This window comes from Canis aureus, chromosome 28 (assembly GCF_053574225.1).
Source record: "Canis aureus isolate CA01 chromosome 28, VMU_Caureus_v.1.0, whole genome shotgun sequence".
Lineage (NCBI taxonomy): Eukaryota > Metazoa > Chordata > Mammalia > Carnivora > Canidae > Canis > Canis aureus.
Window position 1 is genome coordinate 2944699 of NC_135638.1, and position 25182 is coordinate 2969880.

The following is a 25182-nucleotide window of genomic DNA, read 5'->3' on the forward strand; positions in this document are numbered from 1 at the left end:
GCTTGTCCATTTGAGGATAGCAGGTAGGGACTGGATGTAGAGAGGAGAGCATTGAGCCCACTCCTGACTGAGGGGAAGAACTTTTTCAGATGGTAGGAGATGGCAGGGAAGCTGATGCAATCATGTATCAAGCCCTCCATGAGTTTTTCTCTCTGTGAATGGATGTTACCATTTTTATTTAACTGATGAGAAACTGATATAAACTAAAGTTAAAAGACTGATAGTTTCCCACGAGGTCCTGGGTCTTCCAGACCTGGGAGAGTGAATCAAGTAGGATAGTTTCCATTACCCGCAGCGTACCTTTTGGGTTTTGCTTTGGTTCCTCTCTTTTTGAGGTCCTGGGTACCATCAGGACTGTGACTGTATGCTCTCCTTAGGAAAGAACTCACATGTGTACATAATATAAATATTTAGATTTTGGTTTCTAGGGCTTTACAGATTCCCAGAAGCCTCTTAATCCCAGATGAGAAGCCCAACTGTAAGGGCTAGTCCTCTTCAGCAGGCCTTTGGGATTAGAGTTTCTCTCCCCTTGTAGAATCATGGACTCAGTGCTTTGAGAGAGAGCTTAAAAGTCACATAAGAGCAGTTGCTGAAATGCTGTGTAAGTCCTTTCTGTCACATGTTGGTTAAGCCTATTCTTGAAAGCTACCAGAGTTGGGAATTTACTATTTTTTTTGAAACCACCTCTTCTGTCTTGGAGAACCCTGTTAGATTCTTCCTCATATTACACTCAAATCGGTTTCTTGGTTCTTGATTCCTGCCTCTGTCTAGAATGGTCTGGAACAAGAGCAGTTCCTCTATCTTTCAATTTTCTCTGCTAACCTCTCTGTGAGGGTAAGTCCTTTATTTTGGGATTTGGATCCTGAGGTCCCTGGGAAATCATTCTCCATACAGTGTGGACATCTCTTTACCATCCTTTCCCCAGCTGTCTTCTGAGAATTTTCTTGAGAGAATCAGTAAGTTTCTACTGAATGAATGAAGTATCCCAGGGTTACATAAATTTAAGGGATGCTGCATTGATTTCCTCTTCTAGGAGAGGATATATAATGCATATAGCATATTAAAAGCTCTGTTGAGGGGATCCCTGGGTGGCGCAGCGGTTTGGCGCCTGCCTTTGGCCCAGGGCGTGATCCTGGTAGACCTGGGATCGAATCCCACATCGGGCTCCCGGTGCATGGAGCCTGCTTCTCCCTCTGCCTGTGCCTCTCTCTCTCTCTCTCTGTGACTATCATAAATAAATAAATAAATAAATAAATAAATAAATAAATAAATAGCTCTGTTGAGTCCTGCAGCAAAGACTTTGGCTCTGTTACCCTGAGAAGTAGATTTTTGCTGACACCAAATTGGGAACTGCTCCTCTATAAGAAAGTATTTATTTATTTATCTACTTCTAGAGAGGGAGAGAGAGTAGAGGCAAGGGGTAGAGGGAGAAGGAGAGAAAGAATCTTAGGCAGGCTCCACACCCAACACGGGGCTCCACCTCACAACCCTGAGATCATGACCTGGGCTGAAATCAAGAGTCAAACGCTTAACTGACTGAACCACCCAGGTGCCCCTGTAAGAACGTTTTAAAGAGATTATTGGGAATGAATCTTTTGAGGGAACTAATCATTCCCCAAATTAATTTTTCCTCTTTTCCCCCTCCCCACACAGCCTCTTGATTTCGAAACAGTAGCCGTTCATAATCTTGTGTTCCAAGCGGAAAATCCTGAGCCTCTGGTGCATGGTGTAAATTATAACAGCAGCTCTTCTGCTACATTCAAGCTTATTGTGACCAATGTTAATGAAGCACCCCAATTTACCCAGAACATATACCAAGCAAAAGTCCGAGAAGATGTGGCTATAGGCACTAAAGTAGGCAACGTGACTGCCAAGGATCCGGAAAATCTGGATATAAGGTAAAGGAGAGCAGTGCTGGGCAGGCCCCGCTGTGCTGGGACCACGGCCAGTGGGGAGGGAGAGGGGCTGGGAGGGATAAAGAAGCTGGTCTGACTCCAGGGCTTTCCCTTAAGAAAGCAGCCCGAGGTCGAAGCTGGATCCGGGGTACACGGTGAACTTGACCTTGGTTCCAACAGTTGTCAGTACCCTGGGGACATCAGTGAGAACCCAGGCTCAGCTAAGTGGGAAGCAGGTCAGCTTCCATTCCAGCCCACTCACCACCAGTCCCAACTGAGAGCCGGTGAGTTCAGGAGTTGAGGTCCAGAGGTGGACTGAAGTTCTTTCTAGACAGAGAGAATGAAGCAAAAGGCCAACTGGACAGACTCACCCACCTGATAGGGTTAAGGGAATCTTCTGGATGTAGAGTGCCTACATTCCCTGGCTCTCCAGACAGCAGGTCTGGGGCGACAAAACTCCTTCTAGAGCCCACCTGTGGAGAGGCTGGTGCTCAGGCTGAAGGGATTAAACAAAATGTGCAAATCTTTCCGTCTTTGCAATTCTCAATCACTTTTATTCCCCAGTGCAGTAAGATCTCCACAGATTTGCCTTAAACATGCACAATGATTATTTGCCCAAGATATGTAAGTATGTGTATATAGCCGTATCTGTATCAATATCTATAACTTCTTAAGGTTATGTATAGTCAGTAAGCACATAGATGGGCCTTGAGTCCGGATCTCTTGCTTTTATCACATTAGCACTGTTGTCTGAGGCATAGCAAATATTTCAGCATGGCTTAAACCATTGCATGTGGTTTCGTATGACAATTCCTTCAATTTCTCCAAACATTGGAAGGGAGACTTGCGCCCCAGTGAGCCATCCTTCAGGCGCTTGGAATCACCTCTGAGACCTTTTCCTTTGTCAGGTTGCCACCTACTGTTTCACTCTCTGTGTTCCATAAAGACAAACGTTAAGAGAGAAAGAACAGCGGGGGCTACCCTGTGTGGTTGAGCGTAGATGCTACTGTATATATACATCAGTCACAAGTTATGATAGGGCACAGAATGTTGATCATTACAACCATTCGCTGTTTAACAAAAGCTTCTGCCTTCTTCATGAGAATGCTATGAAGAACATCAGTCAAAGGTGAGTGAATAAAAATTTGAGTTTATGGGTGAGGAAAACAAAATCATGTAAGAAAACTCCATGGGAAAAAAAAACCTCCATGGATCAAGGAAAATGTGTAACATAAATACTACTAAATTGGAATCAGGGAGATGAGGAGGAAGACAGAGAAGGAGAGCGTCCTATAAGAAGACAAGTAAAAAGAGCGCTTCAAGAATAAGAAATAATAAATCAATAGTTCTGGTGCTAGTAGTATGTCGGGTAAGAAGTAAGGATGAATGGAAAGTTTTTGGTCTGAGTTCATTCTTTTTCTTTCAGCTCTGCAAGCTCATGATCTGTTGGCACTCAGTGGTCTTTTAAAAAAGTAGATCAGATCATGGGACTCCTCTGAAAACCCTCCAAAGAGTTCCCATCTTACTCAGAATGAGACCCCAAGGACAGGATCTCTTCTTCATCACCCGTACAGCCAGCCTGCAGGGCTTGGCATATGAGAGCATACTACTATCATGAAAAAATTTAATTTGATGAACATATTCTGACTTTTTTAGTCATTCTCTTGCTTCTAGACATGTAGGTTGTTTCCAGTATATATATTCTTATTAAATAAGATACTTTGAATATATGTATGAATGTCATGCTTTTCTAACTTCAATTAAATTGTTTTTATCCGGGGAAGATTTCCAGAGGTGGTATTCGTTGGTCTGAAGATGTGGACATCCTTATGGCCACGTTGTGCTGCTTCCCAAAGGGCCGCACCTGTTGTGGTTCTAGGCTTGTCTCGGATTCATTGCTCACACACCTACCAATGAGTTCCGTTGAAAACACACATGTGGCTGGATCACCTTCCTGCTTAGCAGCATTGTCCTGTCCCACTGCCCATTGCTTCTGGTGCTCTGACTCTTTCCACCTCCCTGGCTTCATCTTTTGCCATCCACTGCTTCCCACGTTGATCCCACAGGGCTGGCGTGCCCGACTGCCCCACACCCCCAGGCTCTTCCCAGGCCTTTCTGCATCAGCTCATGCAACTGCTTCTGCTTGAAGCATCCTTTTTCTTGCCTTAGTTAGACATCTCCTGCTTCACAAAGACTTCTCTTGGACACCCCAGGGCCCCTCTCATGGTATTTACCACAGTTTATTGGGATGATCTCTTTCTGTGTCCATCTCTGTCACGGAGAGCCCCATCTTTTTTTTTCCCTTTCCTGTAATCTCCTCTCTTGTTCTACTGCTTAATATTTGCTAAGCACTCAATAGGTGTTTGTAGAATGAGCAATTCACGGTGCCACCAGCGGGTCGGAGTATCCACCCCCTCACCTAACATCCCCACCCCTGGGGGTTCAAGTTTTCTTAGAGGGAGTGGTCCGCTTATCAGTTTTAAAAGATGCTTCCAGGTGGTGTTAATGGGAATCCTTTGATTTCCAGAAAAGTCTAACCTTTTTCCTCTGGAGTTTGCGACTATACCTTCCCTAATGAAACGAATCTAACTCCAACTCTGTAAGGGTGAGCAAATCCTTTTGAAGATAGATGGTATGCAAGTAAAGCATTACTAATACTAAATAATGATCCCTTAAATATATGGCGAGTGATACGCAAGGGATAAGGCTGATGTCAACAGCACAACGATCTTAAACTGTCTTCACGCTTTCACACAGAGTAATGTGAGTTTTCTTTTGCTCTTTTCACTTTCTGAAGTTATTCCCTGAAAAACAACAAGAGAGGTTGGCTTAAAATTGACCCCGTCACTGGCGAGATCTTTACCATGGCTCCGATGGACAGGGAAGCCGAAAGTGTGTATCGGGTGCAAGTGGTGGCAACTGAAGTAGGTGAGGAAAAAAAAGGAACATATTATTAGGGGATGCATCGATGGAGACGGGAGGGAAGGTGAGGTGGGTGGGAAACTTTACGGGGTCCAATTGTCATAATACCTAATAGCAGGAGGATGATAAGAGTACGACAGTGGAGGGAGGTGCTCATACCTCCCTGGTTTTGTGCAGGGTGGGACCCACTGGCGCCTCTCAGGTGGGGGCACACCTGCAGGCCGGCTGGGCTGGGGGGTGCTGCTGCTGCTCACTCTTGTTTCCCCGTAGGTGCTACGGCTTCTGGGAAGGTTCCTTGTCCCCACTGAACTACCTCCCCTTCCTCCAAAGTGGTTGTGGGTTTCTCCTGAGAGCAGGGCCAAACCACGGCCCTGTTGACCCAGACCCTTACTTGCTCCTTCAGCCTTAAATTGCAATGGCTCGGGTCTGATCCAGAAAACATTTTATACCATGTTCTCAACTTACGCCAGAATCACTTGGGAGCTTGTTCAGTAAGATACGAGGAGTTCATCTCTGGAGATTCTGATTCACAAGGTTTGGGTGTCCCCCCTGCCCATCTCCCCCAGCCCGGGTGTCTCAGTTTTGCTGAAACTGGGTGAGCTTTTGAAAGGAAAGATTTCTTTTATAGACAAGCCAAGATGTTTGAATCATCCTGTATAATCTTTGCATCCCATTTAATCTGGTTGTGATGATATATATCCCCACACCGACTTTGAAGGTGGAGTTCCAGGGAACTTAAAAAATTAAAATAAACATACACTGATAGGAATAGTATGCTTACCAGTGATAAAGCTGGCATTTCCAACATTACATTTCTTTGCGTTTAAATGAAAATTTCCAACTTAGCGTAGAAATTCTGTTGCTCTTATGCCAGTTGAAGCCTCTAATTAAACAGTAAATGTATCTGCCTGGTTTACCAAAAAATGAGAACGGAACAAATTAGGACTACATGAATACGTTCTCAACCAAAAAAATGAACTTCCAAATGGGAGGCCCAAGATTGGGAGGACTGGGGACCATTCCAATGCATGGGAATCATCAAAATAGTCCCTGCATGCGAAAGGATTAAGAAAAACAAAAGTGCCCCAGTCGAGTTAAGCCAATGAGGGTAGAAATGCCGAAGTGTGTCCCCAATTTGGAACAATTGTGCCCAAGTGGATACGCCTTGTCTCCCTTGCTTGTCTCCAGAGGAGCACATTCCACTATCACACTGTATACATTGAACTCTTGACTTAAAAGCTTGGGATAATCAGTAGGCAGATCCTGGCTGAGCCTTCGTGCCGCTTGGGATGTGTCCCAGGGACCTCTCACGTTTTTGAAGTTCCATGAAGTTCCATGAATCAAAACCAGGATTCGAAGTCCTGTGCCTTTTGTCAGCTCTGAAATGATGCAGATGGATGGAACGACTTCGAGAGCACATGCCTGTTCCTCCTCTGGTTGTGTGGGGTCAGGGCCCTAGCAGACAGTTGAAAAGCAAAGCGAGAAGACCAGGTTCACTGGATTTGAAGCAAGATGGGATGGGACACTGTGGAACTGGTACCTGTGACTGATGTCGGGGAGGGTGAGAGGAGTCAGTGTTTGCATTGCGTTGGCAGCCCCGATTTTAGCACCTAGTATAATAACTTAGTCCTCATACAACACTGTGGGTAGGTGCTGTTATTGACCAGATTTTATGGACGAGGAAATCAAGGCACTGAGAAGTTAAGCAACTTGCTCAGAATCACACGGCTTCCGAATATGAAGGGTACAGACTCCACAGCTTTCACTGCTCCACCGGAGTAAATGATGCTTGTGAAGCCCTTTGTTATTTTCAACGAACACCACATGTGGGAGCCTCACAGAGTCACGTGTTTCACAGTGGAAGAAATGAGGTGTAGGACACTTAACCAACATGCCTAGGTCAGTGTTGAGGAGAAGTTGTGGGCTCTAGAGTCAGACTTCCTGGGGTGGAAGCCTCTCTACTGCTGTGTGACCTTGAACAAGCCACCCGGCTTCTCTGAACATCAGTCTTGTCACCAGTAGACACAGATCAGAGTTGTTTTGAGGTAATGGACACCCAAAGCAATTTGCACATTCAGTGCAATCCCGATCAAAATAACACCAGCATTTTTCACAAAACTGGAACAAACAATCCCCAAATCTGTATGGAACCAGGATAGACTGTAAATGGCCAAAGGAATGTTGAGAAGGAAAAACAAACCTGCAGGCATCACAATCCCAGATTTCAAGCTGTATTATAAAGCTGTGATCATCCAGACAGTATGGTCCTGGCACATAGGTCAATGGAACAGAACAGAGAACCCAGAAATGGGCCCTCAACTCTATGATCAACTCATCTTCGACAAAGCAGGAAAGACTATCCACTGGAAAAAACACAGTCTCTTTAATAAATAGTGTTGGGAAAATTGGACAGCCACGTGCAGAAGAATGAATCTTCTCACCAGCAACTTCTTACCAGACACATCATTGGAGGCAAGGAAAACAAAAGCAAAAATGAACTCGTGGGACTTCATCAAGATAAAAGCTTCTGCACGGCAAAGGAAACAATAAACAAAACTAAAAGGCAACGTACGGAATGGGAGAAGATAGTTGCAAATGACGTATCAGATAAAGGGCTAAGATCCAGAATCTTTGAGGAACTCATCAAAATCAATTGCAATTGCCCTACTAGGTATTTTTTTTTAAGATTTTATTTATTTATTCATGAGACACACACACACAGAGAGAGAGAGAGAGAGAGAGAGGCAGAGGGAGAAGTAGGCTCCATGCAGGGAGCCCGATGTGGGACTCAATCCCAGGACTCCAGGATCACACCCTGAGCAGCAGGCAGGTGCTAAGCCGCTGAGCCACCCAGGGATCCCCGCCCTACTAGGTGTTTATCCAAAGGATACACAAGCGCTGATTCAAAGGAATGCATGCACCCAAAAAATAAATAACCCAATTAAGAAATGGGCAGAAGACATGAACAGACATTCTTCCAAAGAAGACATACACTGGCCAACAGACACATGAGAAGATGCTCCACGTCACTCATCATCAGGGAAATACAGCTCAAAACCACAATGAGATGTCACCTCACACCTGTCAGAATGGCTACACTTAACAACACAGGAGACAGGTGTTGGCAAAGATGCTGAGAAAGGGGAATCTTTCTGCAGGGTCAGTGGGGTTGCAAACTGGTGCAGCCACTCTGGAAAACAGTATGGAAGGTCCTTGAAAAGTTAAGAATAGAACTTTTCTACAACCCAGCAATTGTACTACTGGGTCTTTACCCAAAGGACATGAAAATGCTGATTCAGAGGGACACATGCGCCCTGATGTTTATAGCAGCGCTATCAACAGTAACCAAATTATGGAAAGGGCCCGGATGTCCACCACAGAAGAATGAATAAAGAAGATGAGGTGTGTACATATATATACAATGGAATATTCCTCAGCCATCAGAAGGAGTGAAATCTTGCCATTTGCAACGAGGTGGATGGAACTAGAGGGTATTATGCTAAATGAAATAAGTCAGTCAGACACATGAGACTTCACTCATATGTGGAATTTTAGAAGCAAAACACGTGAACATAGAGGAAGGGAGAGAAAAACAGAATAAGATAAAAACAGAGAGGGAGGTAAACCATCAGAGACTCTTAACTATAGGAAGCAAACTGAGGGTTGCTGGAGGAGACGTGGTGGGGATGGGCTAGATGGGTGATGGGTATGAAGAAGGGCCCTTGTTGGGATGAGCACTGGGTGTTAGACGTAAGTGATAGATCACTAGATTCTACTCCTGAAACCAATACTACACCATATGTTAACTAACTTGAATTTAAATTTAAAAAAATTAGTGTGTAAATCTTAATTATTATTGTTATCACTAAGACTTTTTAACCAGGAAGTGAAAACAAGTCTGATTCTAAAAGCTTATTATCTTTCTACTACCTTATGTGTCTGTGTATATATATAAATATTTATTTTGTGTGTGTTTGTGTATATATATATATATATATATATATTTTTTTTTTTTTTAAGACAAGGAAGTATCTATTTCACGTTAAGAGGAAAATGAGAACGCTGATACCATGTTTCAATCCCTCACTTCCTTAGGTGGCTCCTCCCTGAGCTCCGTAGCCACTTTCCACCTGGCCCTGTCCGATGTGAACGATAACCCCCCTCGGCTAGCCACGGACCACCCACACTTGTTTCTGTGCCACCCCCTCCAAGCACCTGGAAGTGTCATTTTTGAGGCCACTGATGACGATCAGCAGTTTTTTCGGGGTCCACGGTTTACATTTTCTCTTGGCAGCAAAGTCTTAGAAAATGACTGGGAAGTTAAGCGAATCAACGGTGAGTTGTCAAAAAACAAAAACAAAAACAAAAAACTGTGAGTTGTCCAAGGACATAGAACAAACCCTGGCCGATGAGAGGTTACAGTGAGATTTTATGGGCCGTGGTGTGCTCGCAGCATCAACGCAGGGCTCCCGGGCTGCAGGCAGGAAGTTCGTGCTTTGAAAACTTGTAGAGAAGAGCTCTTCAGAGGGGAGAAAGCCCTGGGCTTTGGAGGGAGGAAAGATGACCACACGGCATCCCCCTTAGTACACGTCAGACGATTGGATAATCGAACAATGTAGACAGCATTTGCAAAATTTCCAATGGTAGCTGAGAAATGGATTTCATAATGTTTTTTTTTTAAAAAAAAACAAGCCCCATTAAAATACAACTGTCATACAATAGACAGCAGATATTTAAAGTGTACAATTTTATAAAGATTGATAAATGTAGGCATCATTGAAGCCATCAGCACAAGAGGGACAAGAACAGTTTCAGTGGCCTCCAAGATTTCTCACACTCCAGTTGCAAATCCCGTTTGTCACCCCACCCTGCCCATCCTCCGTCCCCCATCCCCAGGTAACCACTGATCTGCCTCCTGTCCCTATAGATCAGTTTGCATTTTCAAGAGTCCTATCTAAATACAGTAATACAGTGTGTACCCTTCTTTGTCTGGCTACTTTCACCTAGCATATTTATTTTGGGGTTTATCCACGTTTTTGTGCATCTCAATACCTCATTCCTGGTTATTACCGAGGAGTATTCCGTGATCAGCCGCTCTGACGGTCTGTTAGCTTTTCACATACTGATTGTCGTGTAGGTCGCTTCCAGTTTTTGCTGTTACAAGTAAGACTGCTATGAGCATTTGTGAGCAAGACTTTTGCTTTCGTTTTTCTTGATTGAATACCTAGCAGTGGAATGGCTGGATCCAATGGTAGCCACGTGGTTAACTTTTTAAGAAAATGGCAAACTGTCTTCCAGGTCGTGACATTTTACATTCCCACTGGCGCATGAGAGGCCTAGTTGCTCAACATGCTCCCCATCTCTTGTTACACTTAGTCTTTTTTTTTTTTTTTTTAATTTTAGCCATTCTAGTGGGAGTGCAGTGGCATTTCAGCATTTCATTATGGTTTTGATTTATGTTTCCCCTAAAGACTACCGGTGTTGAGCATCTTTCCATGTGCTTATTTGCCATCCGTGTGACTTCAATGGTGAAGTGTCTGATCAACTTCTGTGCCCATCTGAAAAATCTGGCTACTGGCTTTCACTGTTGACTCCTAGCATTCTTTCTATAGTCTAGGTACAAATTCTTTGTCAGGTATGTTTACAGAAATTTTGTCATAGACCATGGCTTCCATTTTCATTTTGTAACATTGTCTTTTGAAGAACGAATTGAAAGGTTTTTGATGGCATCTGGTTTATCAATTTTTAGAATTTTTGTAATTTGTGACTTTTTTTGTTGTGATATTTAAGAAATTTTTGCCAAACCCAAGGTTGCTAAAATTTTCTAATTCCCCCCCCCCAACAAAGGTTTTATGTTTTAGCTTTTACATTTAGCTCCATGATCCATTCTCAAGTTAATTTTTTAAAAAAAGTTTACTTATTTATTGTTTTTAGAAAGAGAGAGAGAGAGCATGCAGTGGGAGGGGCCGAGAGAGAGGGAGAGAGGGAATCTCAAGCAGACTCCCCTCTGAGTGTGGAGCCTGCTGTGGGATTGGATCTCACGACCCTGAGATGGTGACCTGAGTGGAAATCAAGAGCTGATGCTTAACCGACTGAGCCACCCAGGTGCCCCTCAAGTTAAGTTTTGCATGTAGTATGTGGTTGAGGTCAAGTTTCATCATATTTAATAAGACCATTTAATTGTTCTGACACTATACAGTGGAAATATCCTTTTCACATTGAATTGTCTTGGCAGCTTTGTCAAAGATCAAGTGACCACATGTATATGGATCCATTTCTAGACTTTTCCATCTCATTCATCTGCCTACCTTTATAGACTTTTACACTGTTTTGATGACTGTTGCACTAGAATAAAACTTAAAATCAGGTAATGTAATTTTCCCAACTGTGTTCTTTTTCAAGATTTTTTTTTCATCTATTCTAGGTCTTTTGCATTCTATCTAAATTTTAGACTGTAGCTTATCCATTTGTACCAAAAAAGTCTATGGGGATTGTGATTTGGGATCATATGAATCTCTACCTGCATTTGGGAAAGAATTGACATCTTAACCAAAAAATGGAATCTTGTAAACCATGAAGATGATATATATCCATTTATTTAGGTCTTCCTTAATTTCTCTGAGCAGTGTTTTAATTTTCAGGGTGTAGTTTTTGCAGATTTTCCCCTAAGCATCTTATATATTTGATGCTATTTTAAGTGGTATTTAAAAATTTAATCTTTAAGTAATTCCAGGATAAGGGAATATAATTGATGGTTTTTGTGTATCGATCTTATATCCTATGACACTGCTGACCTCACTTTGCTGTGCTCTCTCTTCCTTTTTTAATGACTCCATAGATTTTCTCCATGGGCAATCCTGTTGTCTGTGAATAGTATCACTTTAATATCTTTTCCAAACTGGATGCCTTTTATTTCTTTATCTTGTTTTATTACTGGCTGAAACTATCAGTAGAGTGTTGAATGAAAGTAGTGTCCCTAATATGGGGGGAAAGCATTCAGTCTTCGACCATTAAGTATGAAGTTTGCTCTAGGTTTTTGTACATGTCCTTTATCAGATCAAGGCATTTATCTTCTATTGCTAACTTGCAGAGAGGCGTTTGTTTCTTTTTGCTAACTAGGGACGGATACCAAAATTCTCACATGCCTTTTTTGCAATGCTTAGTTGGTGGTGAAATATTAATATTCTTATATATTGTTGAATTTGCTTTGCTAAAATTTTAAGGATTTCTCCATCTACATTCTTGAGCCTATTGGTTTATATTTTTCTTTTCCTTTTAATGGCTTTGTCTGGTTTTGGTATCAGAGTAATGCTGGCCTCATAATCTGAGTTAGGAAGTATTCTATTTCTTCAATTATCTGAAAAGCTTTGTGTAAAATTGTTTTTTATTTCTCTCTTAAAGTTTGGTAGAATTCACCAGTGAAGCCATCTGGACCCAGAGCTGTCTTTATAGGAAGTTTTAATTAAAAATTTAATTTATTTAGTAGATACAGGGCTATTTAAGTTATAGATTTCTTGTTGATTGAACTTGTTAGTTTGTATCTTTTAAATAATTTGTCTATTTCATTTGATTTGTCTAATTTATTGGCACAGTTATTTACCTTATTATTTTATTATTCTCTTAATATCTACAGAATATGTAGTGATATCATCACCTCATTCTGATATTGAAAAATTATCTCTTTTTCCCTGATCAGCCTGGCTAGAGGTTATTAATTTTGATATTCTCAAAGAACCAGCTTTTATTTCATAGACTTTTCTCAATTTTTTGGTTTTGTGTTTCAAAGCTCAGATCTTTATTATTTCCCTCATTCTTCTTATGTTGTATTTAATTTGTTCTTCTTGTTCCATTTTTATTAAGGTGGAAGTTGAGGCAATTAATTTGGAAATTTTTGGTTTGTTAGCACAGACATTTGGTGCAATAAATTTCTCTCTCGGTGTCATGTTGGTTTGATGTGTGTTTTCATTTTCATTCAGTTCCAAATACTTTCTAATTTCCCTTTACATTTCTCCTGTGACCCATGGGTTATTTTGAAGTGTATTATATAGTGCCCAAGTATATGGGGATTTCCCACCGCTTTCTGATTATTGATTTCTAACTTAATTTCGTAGTGACCAGAGAGCATTTGACTGGAATACTTTTAAATTTGTGGGGACTTTGGTCTCTCAGTACTTTAAAGATATTTTTTCTACCGTGTTCCGGATTGCGTTGTTCTTTGTTCCCTTAAATGTAACATATTTTTCCCCTTTTGGATGCTTTTAAGATATTTTTTTCCAATAGTTTTAAGCATTTTGATTATTATGTGCCTTAATGTAGTTTTGTTTGCTTTTCTTTTTCCTGGGCTTTACTAATCTTCTGGGATCTGAGGATTTAGAGTTTTCATCAAATTTGGAAAAACAATTAGCAATTATTTCTTCAAATAGTTTTTCTCTTTCTGATTCGGTATTAATTCAGTTTAACTTTATAAAACATAGCTATAGGGAATAATGATTACCAGCTATATTCAGTAGTGTTCATTCTACAGAGAAATCACCATCAGGAAATCTCAGGATGCTTTGGCATCCTCTTTGACACTATGGAAGGTACATGAAGAGTGGTGATGCTTTGGAAAGTTTAACTCATAATCATTTCTTGGTCAACCTTAGTATATACTAAGACGAGCCTTATTCTTACTGATATATGGTTCTGAGGTCGTGTTTTCATGTCATTCATTTTTTTCCCCTATCCTGACAGGATCTCATGCCAAACTCTCCACCAAGCACACGAACTTTGAGGAGAGAGTTTACAGCGTCCCAATCCACATCAGTGATGGCGGTGAACCAGAATTGAAGGGAACAGTCTCGTTACCAGGTAGGTATTTTCCCACAGGCAACTTGGAATATGTCTGTCACCATAGGTAGTTTGAGAGAATTCTTGTCTTTGATAAGGAATTCTGCAACGGTTTTCTTGAAAATGTATTTTACCGAATACGGTTCTGCTTTTCAGTTACTTTCTGCAAGTGTGTGGAAGGAAGTTGTTTCCGGCCAGCCGGTCACCAGTCGGGGATGCCCACTGTGGGCATGGCAGTTGGTATACTTCTGACCACCTTTTTGGTTATTGGTGAGTATAATTTCTCAGATTCGAGGGTTCCCGCTCTGGACCTTTGAAACCCTTACCTCAGGATCTCTCTTCAGGGCTGGGCTGGTGGCTGCTCGCTGGCAACTCCGCAATAGCCAGGAAGATAGATCATTAGCAAACTATCTCTCCTAGTTGAGAGCTGCTGCCTTCGTACCAGCCTTTACTTATCGTTGCCTTGTTGGTTAGTAGGGAAATATAACACAAGAGGCTTTAAAGCATACATTGTTATACTTTGGGCCTAGTTACCAAGGTTTTGTGATGAAGGAGAAAGAAGTGCAGTAGCTGTGCCCTGCTACGTGCCGGGCACTATGCTCGATATGGGAACACAGTGATGGGCAAGACACACAGATCCCACACTCACGGAGCTTACAGGGTAGTCTACCATCGTTGGAACAGGGACAATCAGTCTTCCGGTGGAGATGCTCATACACCTGGAACGTTGCTGAACCTTCCTTTGCATATTTTCATGACTCTAGACTCTGATTCTTTATTACCCCAGAACAATTTGATCTTATCACAGGCCTTATAGTGCCTTCACCCCTGACCAGGCTACACAGCAGAGTCCCCACGTGTAGCCATCTTCTTTTTTGTGGAAAGCTCAGTGCTTGCTGTGGTAATTGTCTTCTTTCAACTGCTGTCCTCACCATAAGTTAAATATTAAAGATAGATCCTTCATCAAGTCAGATCCACCTGACTAAGGGGTTTACACCACCTCACGTCCTTTCTCTTTGACAAGGAGGGCTGGGATTCTTCTAAGAATTCTTAATTGTTCTCTTGGCATTTGGTCTTTTCGGCCATGACTCAGTCTGTCACACTGGACTCTGATTCACAGGTCTAAAAGGGATCTCATTTCCTTATACCACTCCTTCCAAATTCCTCATTATCACAACAGAAAAGGACCTTTGTCACATAGCCATTACCCATCTTCACATGTGCACGGAGATCTCTTTTCTCCCTGACCACTTGCTGGTACACACCTTTTATACTAATTGAGTTGTCCTATTGAGTTTTCACTCACTTACCAACCTCCCTTCTGCCTCTTTGCCTTTTCTCACTCTATTCGCCCTCCCATCTTGAAAGGATTTTTGAATTTATGCACCAAATAGCAGTTTTCTTCCATGGCCATTTAATCCCACAATTTTGCCACACGATAAAAATTGGGTAAATTTGGTGATATCTAGATAGAAGTAACAGAATCTTATAGTTTTATACCCTTACTTTTTTCAAAATAAGGTTGAGATTCATGCAAGATGAGAGAAAGAGATAGAGAGAGACAGAGAAAGAGCAAGATCGGGGGGGAGGGGCAGACAAAGAGGAAGAAGCAGACTCCTTGCTGAGCCAGGAGCCTGATGTGGAGCTCAATGTGTAGCTTGATGTTGGACTCGATCCCAGGACCTGGAGATTATGACCTGAGCCAAAAACAGATGCTTAACCATTTGAGCCATCCAGGCACCCATTGGGGCAAGATTCTTTTTCTTTTTTTAAACATTTTTATTTATTCATGAGAGAGAGAGAGAGAGAGAGAGGCAGAGACACAGGCAGAGGGAGAAGCAGGTTCCATGCCGGGAGCCCGATGTGGGATTCGATCCCCGTCTCCAGGATGACGCCCTGGGCTGAAGGCGGCGCTAAACTGCTGGGCCACCCGGGCTGCTTAATCAGTCTTTGAGCATCCGATCTTTTTTGCCACGAATCCTCCCATAAATTACAGCCAGATCGATTTCCTTAAAACAACTCCCTTTTTCCACATCGGTCTTTGGTTTATAGTACACAATTAGAGCTAAAACGCACAAGGTAATTTTGCAGGAGTTCAGAGGTAAGAGAAACCAGAAAGGTTAGGGAGTCTACTAGAGCTAGAGCCATGAGGAAGGCACCAAAGGAAATGTGGTATCTGGTGTGGACACATCTAAACTTTAGGTAGGTGAACAGGTCAGAGGACAGCTTTCTAGTTGTTCTGATCGGGCTATTTCCTCTAGAGAAGAGGAAGGACTGGAATAGACATTTATTGAATACGTCCAAATGTCAGGAACTCTATCAGATGCTTACACATTTAGTCTTCAGCATGCATTATGTCCTATATTCCTTGGTAAAGACCCAGCCACCAGCTTAGATATGGTTTGGGACTTGACACACACTTACCAACAACAAGATAAATGATAAGCTTACGAATCCAAGAAAGCCAATGCCTAGAATCCCTTATTCACCAGGACAACAAAACTTTGTTGAACCACAAAAAGAAATGAAGTCACATGAGTCATTTTTTCCTACCAGAATACTGCTTTATAAACGAATGTGATAATACATTATAAGATTCCATCTCCCTGACCCTGAGTTTTCTCTTTTAGGTATAATTTTAGCAGTTGTGTTTATTCGAATAAAGAAGAATGAAGGCAAAGATAATGTCGAAATTGCTCAGGCATGTGAAGCCCAGCCTCTGAGAAACTGAATTTGAAAAGGAATGCTTGAGTTTATGTACCAAGTGCTATTTCAGTAACGCAACCATTTAATCCCATAATTTTACTTTTTTATCCAACATGTACCATGATTTTTTACAGATATACCCTCTTGCCCTTTAATATTTTATTACTTTGATATTTTTTGTGTTATAGACATAGAGACATTTTCATTTTCCCATGACTCTTTCCCCTCTGCAAAAGCTTTAGCTATTTATCCAAAACAAAAAATGTGTGTGCTTTTCCCCTCTAGGGAAAGATGGGCTTATGAAATATTCTGTTCATTTTCTCCTTATCAAGATATATCAGTCATCTACCACAGAGCTTCCTGGATGCCATTTATAATAACTCTGATTCCATCCTGTGTCTCCTTCCTCATGTCTCATTTGGTATTGCACTAATTTTAAAACATGTGTTGGAGAAAAGAACACAATGAAGTCTCAGGAAAAAAATAAAATAGAAGCCTGTCCCTTAGTGTGAACAGAAACTCTTTTGTGCTATTAGCCTTCTTCAGCTCATGGTGGCTCATATTGCTCTTCATTTGAGAGTCTTCCACTTGGGAATGGCACAAGCCTACTGCAGGCCACACAGGCCCACTTTCATCAATCTTGGTGCAGAAACCACCCACTGAGCAGGTTCTACCTACCATGAGTATGTTCTGCACATGTTTTCCTTATGTGTATTTTTTTAATTTAAATTCAATTAGCCAACATATCATCAGTTTCAGATGTAGTGTTCAGTAATTAATCAGTTGCTAATACTACCCAGTGCTCATCACCCAGTGCCCTCCTTAATGTCCATCACTCAATTACCCCATCCCCCCACCTACCTCCCCTTCAGCAAACCTTCATTTTGTCTCCCAGAGTTAAGAGTCTCTCATGGTTTGTCTCCCTCTCTGATTTCTTCCCATTCAGTTTTCCCTCCCTTCTCTTATGGTCCTCTGTACTATTATGTTCCACATATAAGTAAAACTATATGACCATTGTCTTTCTCCAATTGACTTATTTCACTTTCTGTATATTTAACAGTGAAAGAAAATAATGCATGAAAGAAGTAGAGACAAAAATCAAGAATAAGTGTTGCCTGTGGTTTAAGGTTTCTTGGGGTCTTCGACTCTGCTTCCTGGTTCTTTGCATTTGTTGACCAAAGATATGGGTAACAATAGTTACTTACCATTGGTCAGAATTACATCCCATGTAGAACTGGTCTGTAAGGCGGAGTCTGCAATGAAATAAAAATTCACTGCTTTCAGGACCATGGGTTGGGCTCAAGACAGATATTTTAAATAAGAGAACCTTAGACATTTGGAAGCATTTTTAAATCTGGAGCTATTGTCTGGCTCATGCTTTGAGCTTTAAAAACATTTGGCATCACAAAACTTCCCAGAATTTTCAAGAATTTTCTAGAAAAGAACTTGTACCTGAAAAAGTACTCTTACCATGGAGCTGAAGCAGGCCATGGTATTCGGTTTTTCTTTTTTTTTCTTTTTTTTTGGTATTCTGTTTTTCATAAATAATCCTTTTTGTGGACTTCCATTATATTTTTTACAGGCGAAAAAGTAAAACAAAAGAAAATGTACAAACTCTAAGACCTCAGTATTGTTTTCTTGTCTAATATCTTGTGCTTCAGACTCTTTTTCCTATTCTTTTACATGAGGCTCATTGAGAGTCTCATAATGGGTAAGGTTCTCCCTGTCTCACTGTACATTAAAAGACAAAATAAAACAAAATCCAAGAGCACCAAAAGCAAATTTATTTCACAAATTATACCTCAACCTAAAGCATAGTCTTTTTCAGTATCTTCTATAGATATTTTACTTGTGTGGTTCTTTTTTTAAGATTTTTAAAAAGATTTTATTTATTTGAGAGAGAGAGAGAGAGAGAGAGAGCACGAGCAGAGGGGAGGAGCAGAGGAAGAGGGAGAAACAGACTTTCTGCTGAACAGGGAGCCCAGTGCAGGGCTTGATCAATCCCAGGACCCTGAGATCATGACCTGAGCCAAAGGCAGATGCCCAACCGACTGAGCCACCCAGATTCCCCAAGATTTATTTATTTTAGAGAGAGAGAGAGAGAGAGAGCACATGCATGGGAGAGGAGGCAGGAGAAGAGGGAGAGAGAGAATCCCAAGTTGAATCCCCACTGAGCATGGAGCCCAACACAGGGCTTTATCTCATGACCTTGAGTTCATGACCTGAACTGAAGCCAGGAGTTGACTGAGCCATCCTCCACACCCCTACTTGTGTGTTTTTGAGCAAGAGTGACTATGATGTGACATTTAGGTCACATAAAACTGTATCACTGCTTACCCTGCTTACCCTGCTTAGTTTTGAGTTAGTTCTATTATCATTATTGAAAGATGAAAGCAGTTCCAAGGCAAAGCTGCTGAGGTGGGTTCAAGGGTCTATCCTGCTTCAATTCAGTATTGTTCTCTCTGGACCAACTTATACCACCCAGTAATAAATAGACTGATCACACAGAACCTCTCATCTAAAATCATTGATTAATTAATATCCTACTTTTCTTGCTGTCTTTTGTTTGTTGTTTCCCCCTGGGGTGAACCCCTGCTCTCAACTTTCTCTTCCTTCCACATCTGGAACCTACCCATTCTTAAGATCTTAAAGACCACTTTAAATACTGGTCCGTCTGGGAAACCATCTCTGATTTCCTACAGGAGACCAGGCCATTACCTCATCTAACCTGCCATGCTGTGGTGAAAAAAATTGGCCAGAATCCATTTCCTTTTCTGGTTAGAGTAGTTCTATTTCCACTGGGAAACCTTTCCTCCACCCCTCACCTACCTGTATAGTTTGGGTAGAGCCAATCCCCTGAGTTTCCTTCCCAGCTTTAGAGATAGGCACTTTATCTCACTAAGACTTCTAGAATTCTAGTTGAAACTCTCAAAAAATAGCTCTCTTTAAATGGAATTTGCTAACCCAGTAGGAAGTAAGCTTAGAGCATTCTGAGCACCACAAAAGGTGAGCCTGCCCCTGAATGAGGACCGCAGAGAGTCAAGAGATAAGAGGAGAAAATTTGAAAGATGTTGAATACCAGGATTCAACTGTGTTTGAAGGCAATCTTGCCCTGAACTTTTCTATCCTGTGAGCCAGTACATTCCTTTTTTTTTTTTTTTTTTTTTTTAATACCTAAACCTCAATGGATTTCTGGCCCTTGCAAGAAGAAGAGTGGTATTTGAACTTTGCATATGGTCCCTCTCATGTTCTGCAATTAGAGCCCATATGAGCTCTGCAACTAGTCTGGGACTTCTCAGAATCCTTTCAACACCACTATGACAAGTCTTGGCTCATAGTGGCTCCTCCATAGTTTTTTTGAAAAATGCATAAGTAAAATAGTTGATTTATTTTGGTCGCTTATGCTATTGTCACTCAAGTGCCACCTATTTGACAAAATTGGAATGAATTCATTCTTTGTGTTCACTTACTGTATCCTCAAAGACACCACCGTTGTTCCCCTATATACAAATCCCGATGCTCCATGCAGATGTCCTCAGAGCTGGCTGGTCTGTGAATTAAAAAACCCCTGAGAATCTCTGCATGGTTAAGAAATAGCTGTGAGACTGAGGGTCTCAGCGATGGAGATGGGAGGAATGGGTAGCAACTTTTGTAAGCAGCTCTGTAGAATGTCTCAGAGATTTCTGGGAAGCAGTAAATTAAGAGCAGAGATCTCTGGGTGTTGCTTCACGGTCTAAACAACCCACAGGCAGGAAGCTGAGATGACCTCTGATGTATCTAATGCAAGAAGGAACCGATGCACTTCCAGGATTCTGTGCAATGCTATATACATCATGGGATCTTATTAAACTCGGAATCTTAAAAGTTATCCAAAAAGATACAATATCTTACAATTCAACTTTTAAAAAATCGGCTGAATTGTGTTTAGGTATACAATTCACTTGCACTAAGTAAATCCACATGGTTGTGCCACCATCACCAACATCCATCTCCAGGACATTTTCATCCTCCCAAATGAAATTCTATCCATGGAACAATAACTCCCCACTCCCTTCCTCCCTGTGAGCTGTTGGTAGCCACTATTCTAACTTTCTGTCTCTGAATTTGATTATTCTAGGGGCCTCATATAAATGGAATCCTACCATGTTTGTCCATAATATCAATATTTTAAAATAGTAACCGGGAAAAAAAAGAAAATAGAATTCGAACCTAGAAGTTATCTCAGGAGGAGACTATCTCAAAACTAATGCTATTTTTTTATTTTGCTTGTATTCATATGTGTCACACACATTGTATACACTTAAATATACATTTTGCACACATGTGAAGATATCCATACAATTGATCATGGATATGTTTGCTCCCCAAACACCACACTCCCTGGCATCACTCCTAAATTTCTCCTCGGAAAAGCCTGTCTTATTCTGGCTGAGTCCCGAGGAGTGTGGCCAGGTGTTGGATGACCAGCTGCCTACTAGAGGGGTTCTCAGTGGGTGCAGGTTAAAATCACCTGGGGCAGTTTTACAAAAATACTCACTCTGTGGCTAAAATCAGTAAGTTAGGAAACGACAGATGTTGGTGAGGATGTGGGGAAATGGGAGCCCTCGTACACTGTTGGTGAGAATGCAAGCTGGGGCAGCCACCCTGGAAAACAGTATGGAGGTTCCTTGAAAAGTTAAAAATAGAACTGCCCTACGACCCAGCAATTGCACTACTAGGTATTCACCCAACAGTTACAAACATAGTAACCCGAAGGGGCACCTGCACCCCAATGTTTATAGTAGCAAAGTCCACAGTAGCCAAACTATGGAAAGAATCCAAATGTCCATCGACAGATGAATGGGTGAAGAAGATGTGTGTATACGATGGAATATTACTCAGTCATCAAAATTTAAAATATTGCCATTTGCAACGACATGGATGGAAATGGAGGGTATTATACTAAGTGAAATCAGTCAAAGACAATTATCATATGATCTGACTCATATGTGGAATTTAAGAAACAAAGCAGAGGATCATGGGGGAAGGGAGGAAAAAATATAATAAGATGAAAACTGAGAGACTCTTAACTATAGAAAACAGACTGAGGGTTGCTAGAGGAGAGGGGGTAGGAATAAGTGGGTGATGGGCATGAAGGAGGCCACGTGAGATGAGCACTGGGTGCTCTATGCAACGGATGGATCACTGAACTCTACCTCTGAAGCTAGTAATACACTATATATATTGATTCATTGAATTTAAATTAAAAAATATCATTCTAGGGCCCCATTCCCAAATTAATTAGCATCTCTGGGCAGAGAGGACTCTAACTTTTGCATTAAAAAAAAATATATATCTCTGAGTGAATCTTAATGTGTGACCCCAGCTGAGAGCCCTTATTCCAGACAATCCCCAGGGGCACAGTCAGTACCAGGGTCCTCCTTCAGAACCTTGGCTCCCCACTGCTTTCAACATTCTGGGCACCTTGAATCCTAACCAGCTCTGCTGAGACCCTCCCCAAGCGCAAACACGGACCCTGACCCAGAGCTCAGGGAGGAGGGGGTCCCGGTGCTGGCGGGAGGGCCGGTCCTTGGCCCACAGGCCCTTCAACTAAGAACAGCCCGGTGGGTCCAGACCCGGGCCGCTCCGCCGTCACACGGGCCCGAGCAGGCCGGAGCTGGGCAAGGAGCGCCAATGCCGCGCTTTCACCACGGATTCATGTCTCAGGAGTTACTCCTAAAAGGCGCGTCTGCATGAAGTGACCCTCTGGCGTCTGTGCTTGGGAAGTCGGCGACTTAGAGAGTATCATCGACCATGTGAGAAAACAAAGAACATTTCTTTTTCTTTGCTTTCCATTTTCCTGGTTTGCTGTTTTTGCCCACGCGTGGTGCAGGCTCCATTTGACATTTGACCACGGTGTCCCGAGTGCCCGCTAGTCCTCTGTAAGCCACTGGGCTCTGAAGGAGGCTCGGAGGCCTCTGTAGACCCCTGTGACGGGGAAGGGCCACCCCGTCCCTGGGGCCCCGTGAGCTACCCGTGGACGCGCCCTGGGCCTCTCTGGGCAGGAGCCGAAGCCTCCTGGTCGCCGCGGTCCTCGTCGGGGAGACAGACGGACGCACAAGGGAAGGAGGCGCAGGCCGTGGGGGCAATGCTCACCTCAGTGAGAGACAGCACGTTCAGGTTTCCCATCACAACCGCGGGGCTGACATGGGATGGAGGGTGGGACGAGCTCCGCTGGGAAGTGGGGGTGCACCTGGGAGGTGGGGTGAAAATGGGCGGTTGTTCACCCGGCGCGTTAGGGGCTCCTGAATCAAGCAGAGGGAGGAGACAAGATCCATTCCCGGGAACAGCGTCTAAGACTGGGCCTGTCGGGCTTGTGGCCGAGGACAGATCCCAAGGACAGGATTTCTGGTGGCCCTGCTCAGACACCACCCAGGGGAGGCGTGGCCTGGCTGGCGGAGGACACAAAGAGCCAGGGAGATACTCTCTAGGGTCCCAGGCCCACTGCAGGCCCTGAGGAGCGAGGGTTGGTGGAGGCTCCCCCCTCAGTTTTGCCTTGGACGGTGGGGTCCCAGCTTTCCTGGGACCTCTAAGCGGGGATGGGCTCTCAGTGAGCAGATGCGGCCTGTGCATGCTCCTGGAATCCCAGCCCAGGCCGTGCCCCCAGGGGGGGGTGTGCAGGGAAGCCCCAAGGGGTGCATGTCGGAGAGCTGTTGAGTAAGGGAAGGAAGGAGGGAAGGTGGGCGGAACGTCAGGGTCCTGCTCTGGGAGGCCTGAGAGTCTGGGGCCCATGTCGAGCCCCAGAGTGACGCTGTTTGTCTGTCGGAGCCCAGGCTGGCCCGGGAAGCCCTGCTGTCCCGGCCGCTGCTGGGGGTGTGATCTCGGGGGTGGGGGTCCAGGTTGGGGCCCTGGAGCCTCTCAACGGCAGAGTGGAGCCCATCAAGGTTGGTTTGCTCTTTGGCTAGTTCACGTATTGGTCACATATTAACGGGGCCCCCCAGTCTGGCCGATTACGGAGCCGAGCACGAGGAACACCAAGGGCAGTAGCCAACCTTCCTCCAGCGTTAGAATGGGCCAGGCGCTCTTCTAGATGCCTTAGCCAAGTGTTACGGCACCGAGTCCTTGCAGCTGCCGGGTGGGGGAGGCCACTGTTGTGCCTCTTGCACGGATCAGAAACTCTGCCAGAGAAAGGCCCCGCGACTCGGGCCGGGCCACATACCAAACACGAGACGCCCGCCGTCTTCCTCCAGGCCCAAAGCCGGCCTAGCTACCCAATGTGAGGTGCCATCCCTTGGAAGACACGCTACTGTCTTATGTGACGCTAAGAAAGAAAAGCACCGTCAGTTAACTGGGCCCACGACACGACTAGTAAGATGCATCCTCGAGTCCAGAGATGTGAAAATGTGAAAAAATATGTGAACCTTAAATCGACAGTTATTACACAAAGCCATGGCCTCCATGCTCATGACTCCACAGTCACAAGACGGAGACAGACGATTGCCACGCTCTGTGGTGATAGTGTCGTGTCACCAAAGCGGGGCACACAAATCACTGCAGCAGCAGGGAGAGGGGTGAGTCAATGTGTTTCTGCCCGAGGCGTCTGAGAAGCCATCATAGGGGCAGTGGCACTCAGCTGTGTCCTTGGGTTTCTCCAAATAGAAAATGGAAGGATGGAATTGGGGAAACTTGGGGGTATTTTAAGGACCGTGGTTGATAATGCTAAGGCTATTAATAAAATAACAAGAGCTAATCACTTATTAGGTGCCCATCGTGTGCCAGGCTCCGTGCCAAGGGCTTTTCATGCATCGTGCCATTCAACCCTCACAGAAACCCCAGGAGAAAGCACTCTCCATAGGCCCATTTTACAGGAAAGGAGGCTGAGGCTCAGGAGGTGACCTGATTCCCCCCAGCACATAGCTTGTGGATAACGAGCCAGGGTAAGACTCTGCGGCAGCCTGGCTCCCAGGATCCCAGGCTCCCAGGCCGTAACCGCCCTGCTGGACCACCTCGGAGAAGCCAATGAGTTTGAGAAGACTGTATTGCATAATTGAAATTTGCTAAGAGAGTAGGACCTCAATGTCCCTGGAGAGTACACCAGCGCCTGCCTGGGCCCAGTGGTCAACTGTCGAGTATTTGCTGAACCTCCAGGTCTGTGCTGGATGTAAGGGGATCGCCGGAGGCAGTCCTAGACTGAGCACTGAACGTTGAATGAATGGAATATAACGTCGGGTCCATCTGTAGGCCTGTGGGATCTGGCCTCTGCCGGCCTCCAGCCTCACCTCCTGCCTCACCTCCTGCCTCCTCCCTCTTGCTCACCATGCTTTGGTCACACTGACCATCTGCACTTTCCTCGAGGAGGCCACACTCCTTCCACTTTGGTTTCTTTACCTGTGCCTCTGTCTGGAATGTTCTCCCCCCGGCCCCTGGCCCCTTTCGTGCGGCTGCCCTTTGCTCTTGCTCTAAGCTCGCAGCGTAAAAATGGCCTCCTCTGAGCTGTCCTCCCGGTTACTTTCTATCCTAACGCCTGTTTGTTTCCTTCCTGGCACTTTTCATAGTGTAATAATTGTGTCCTTTATTGGCCTGCTCCTTTAGGGCAGAGACCTTGTTGGCTGCTGTGTCCCAGCGTGTCATCAGCATGATGCCCGGCACTGAGGAGAAGCTCCATTGCTGAATGGACGAATGGCTTAGCCTAGGATCTGATTGTGGAGCCAAGATCTATGTCTAGGACACAGAAGAGATTTGGCTGCTCAGCTGCCCAGGGAATGGAGGGACTGTGTATGCACCAACAAGATGGACAGAACTCGGACATCAAGGGATGGCGCCGGAGGAAATACCCGTGGGCAGAGGGAAG

The 25182-nt window shown here is 43.7% G+C and overlaps 1 protein-coding gene across 6 annotated transcripts in view; it reads left to right on the forward strand.

The window, feature by feature from the left end:
- CDH17 (cadherin 17) overlaps window positions 1-17371 on the forward strand; it is a 63006-nt gene extending 45635 nt beyond the window's left edge. For all 6 annotated transcript variants that reach the window (XM_077876253.1, XM_077876248.1, XM_077876249.1 and 3 more), the window contains 6 exons: window positions 1654-1898; window positions 4693-4823; window positions 8913-9152; window positions 13551-13667; window positions 13803-13916; window positions 16277-17371. In XM_077876253.1, coding sequence (XP_077732379.1) covers window positions 1654-1898; window positions 4693-4823; window positions 8913-9152; window positions 13551-13667; window positions 13803-13916; window positions 16277-16377 — 948 coding nt within the window. In that variant the 3' untranslated portion in view covers window positions 16378-17371. The remainder of the gene's footprint in view (window positions 1-1653; window positions 1899-4692; window positions 4824-8912; window positions 9153-13550; window positions 13668-13802; window positions 13917-16276) is intronic.
- The last annotated feature ends 7811 nt before the right edge of the window (window positions 17372-25182 follow it).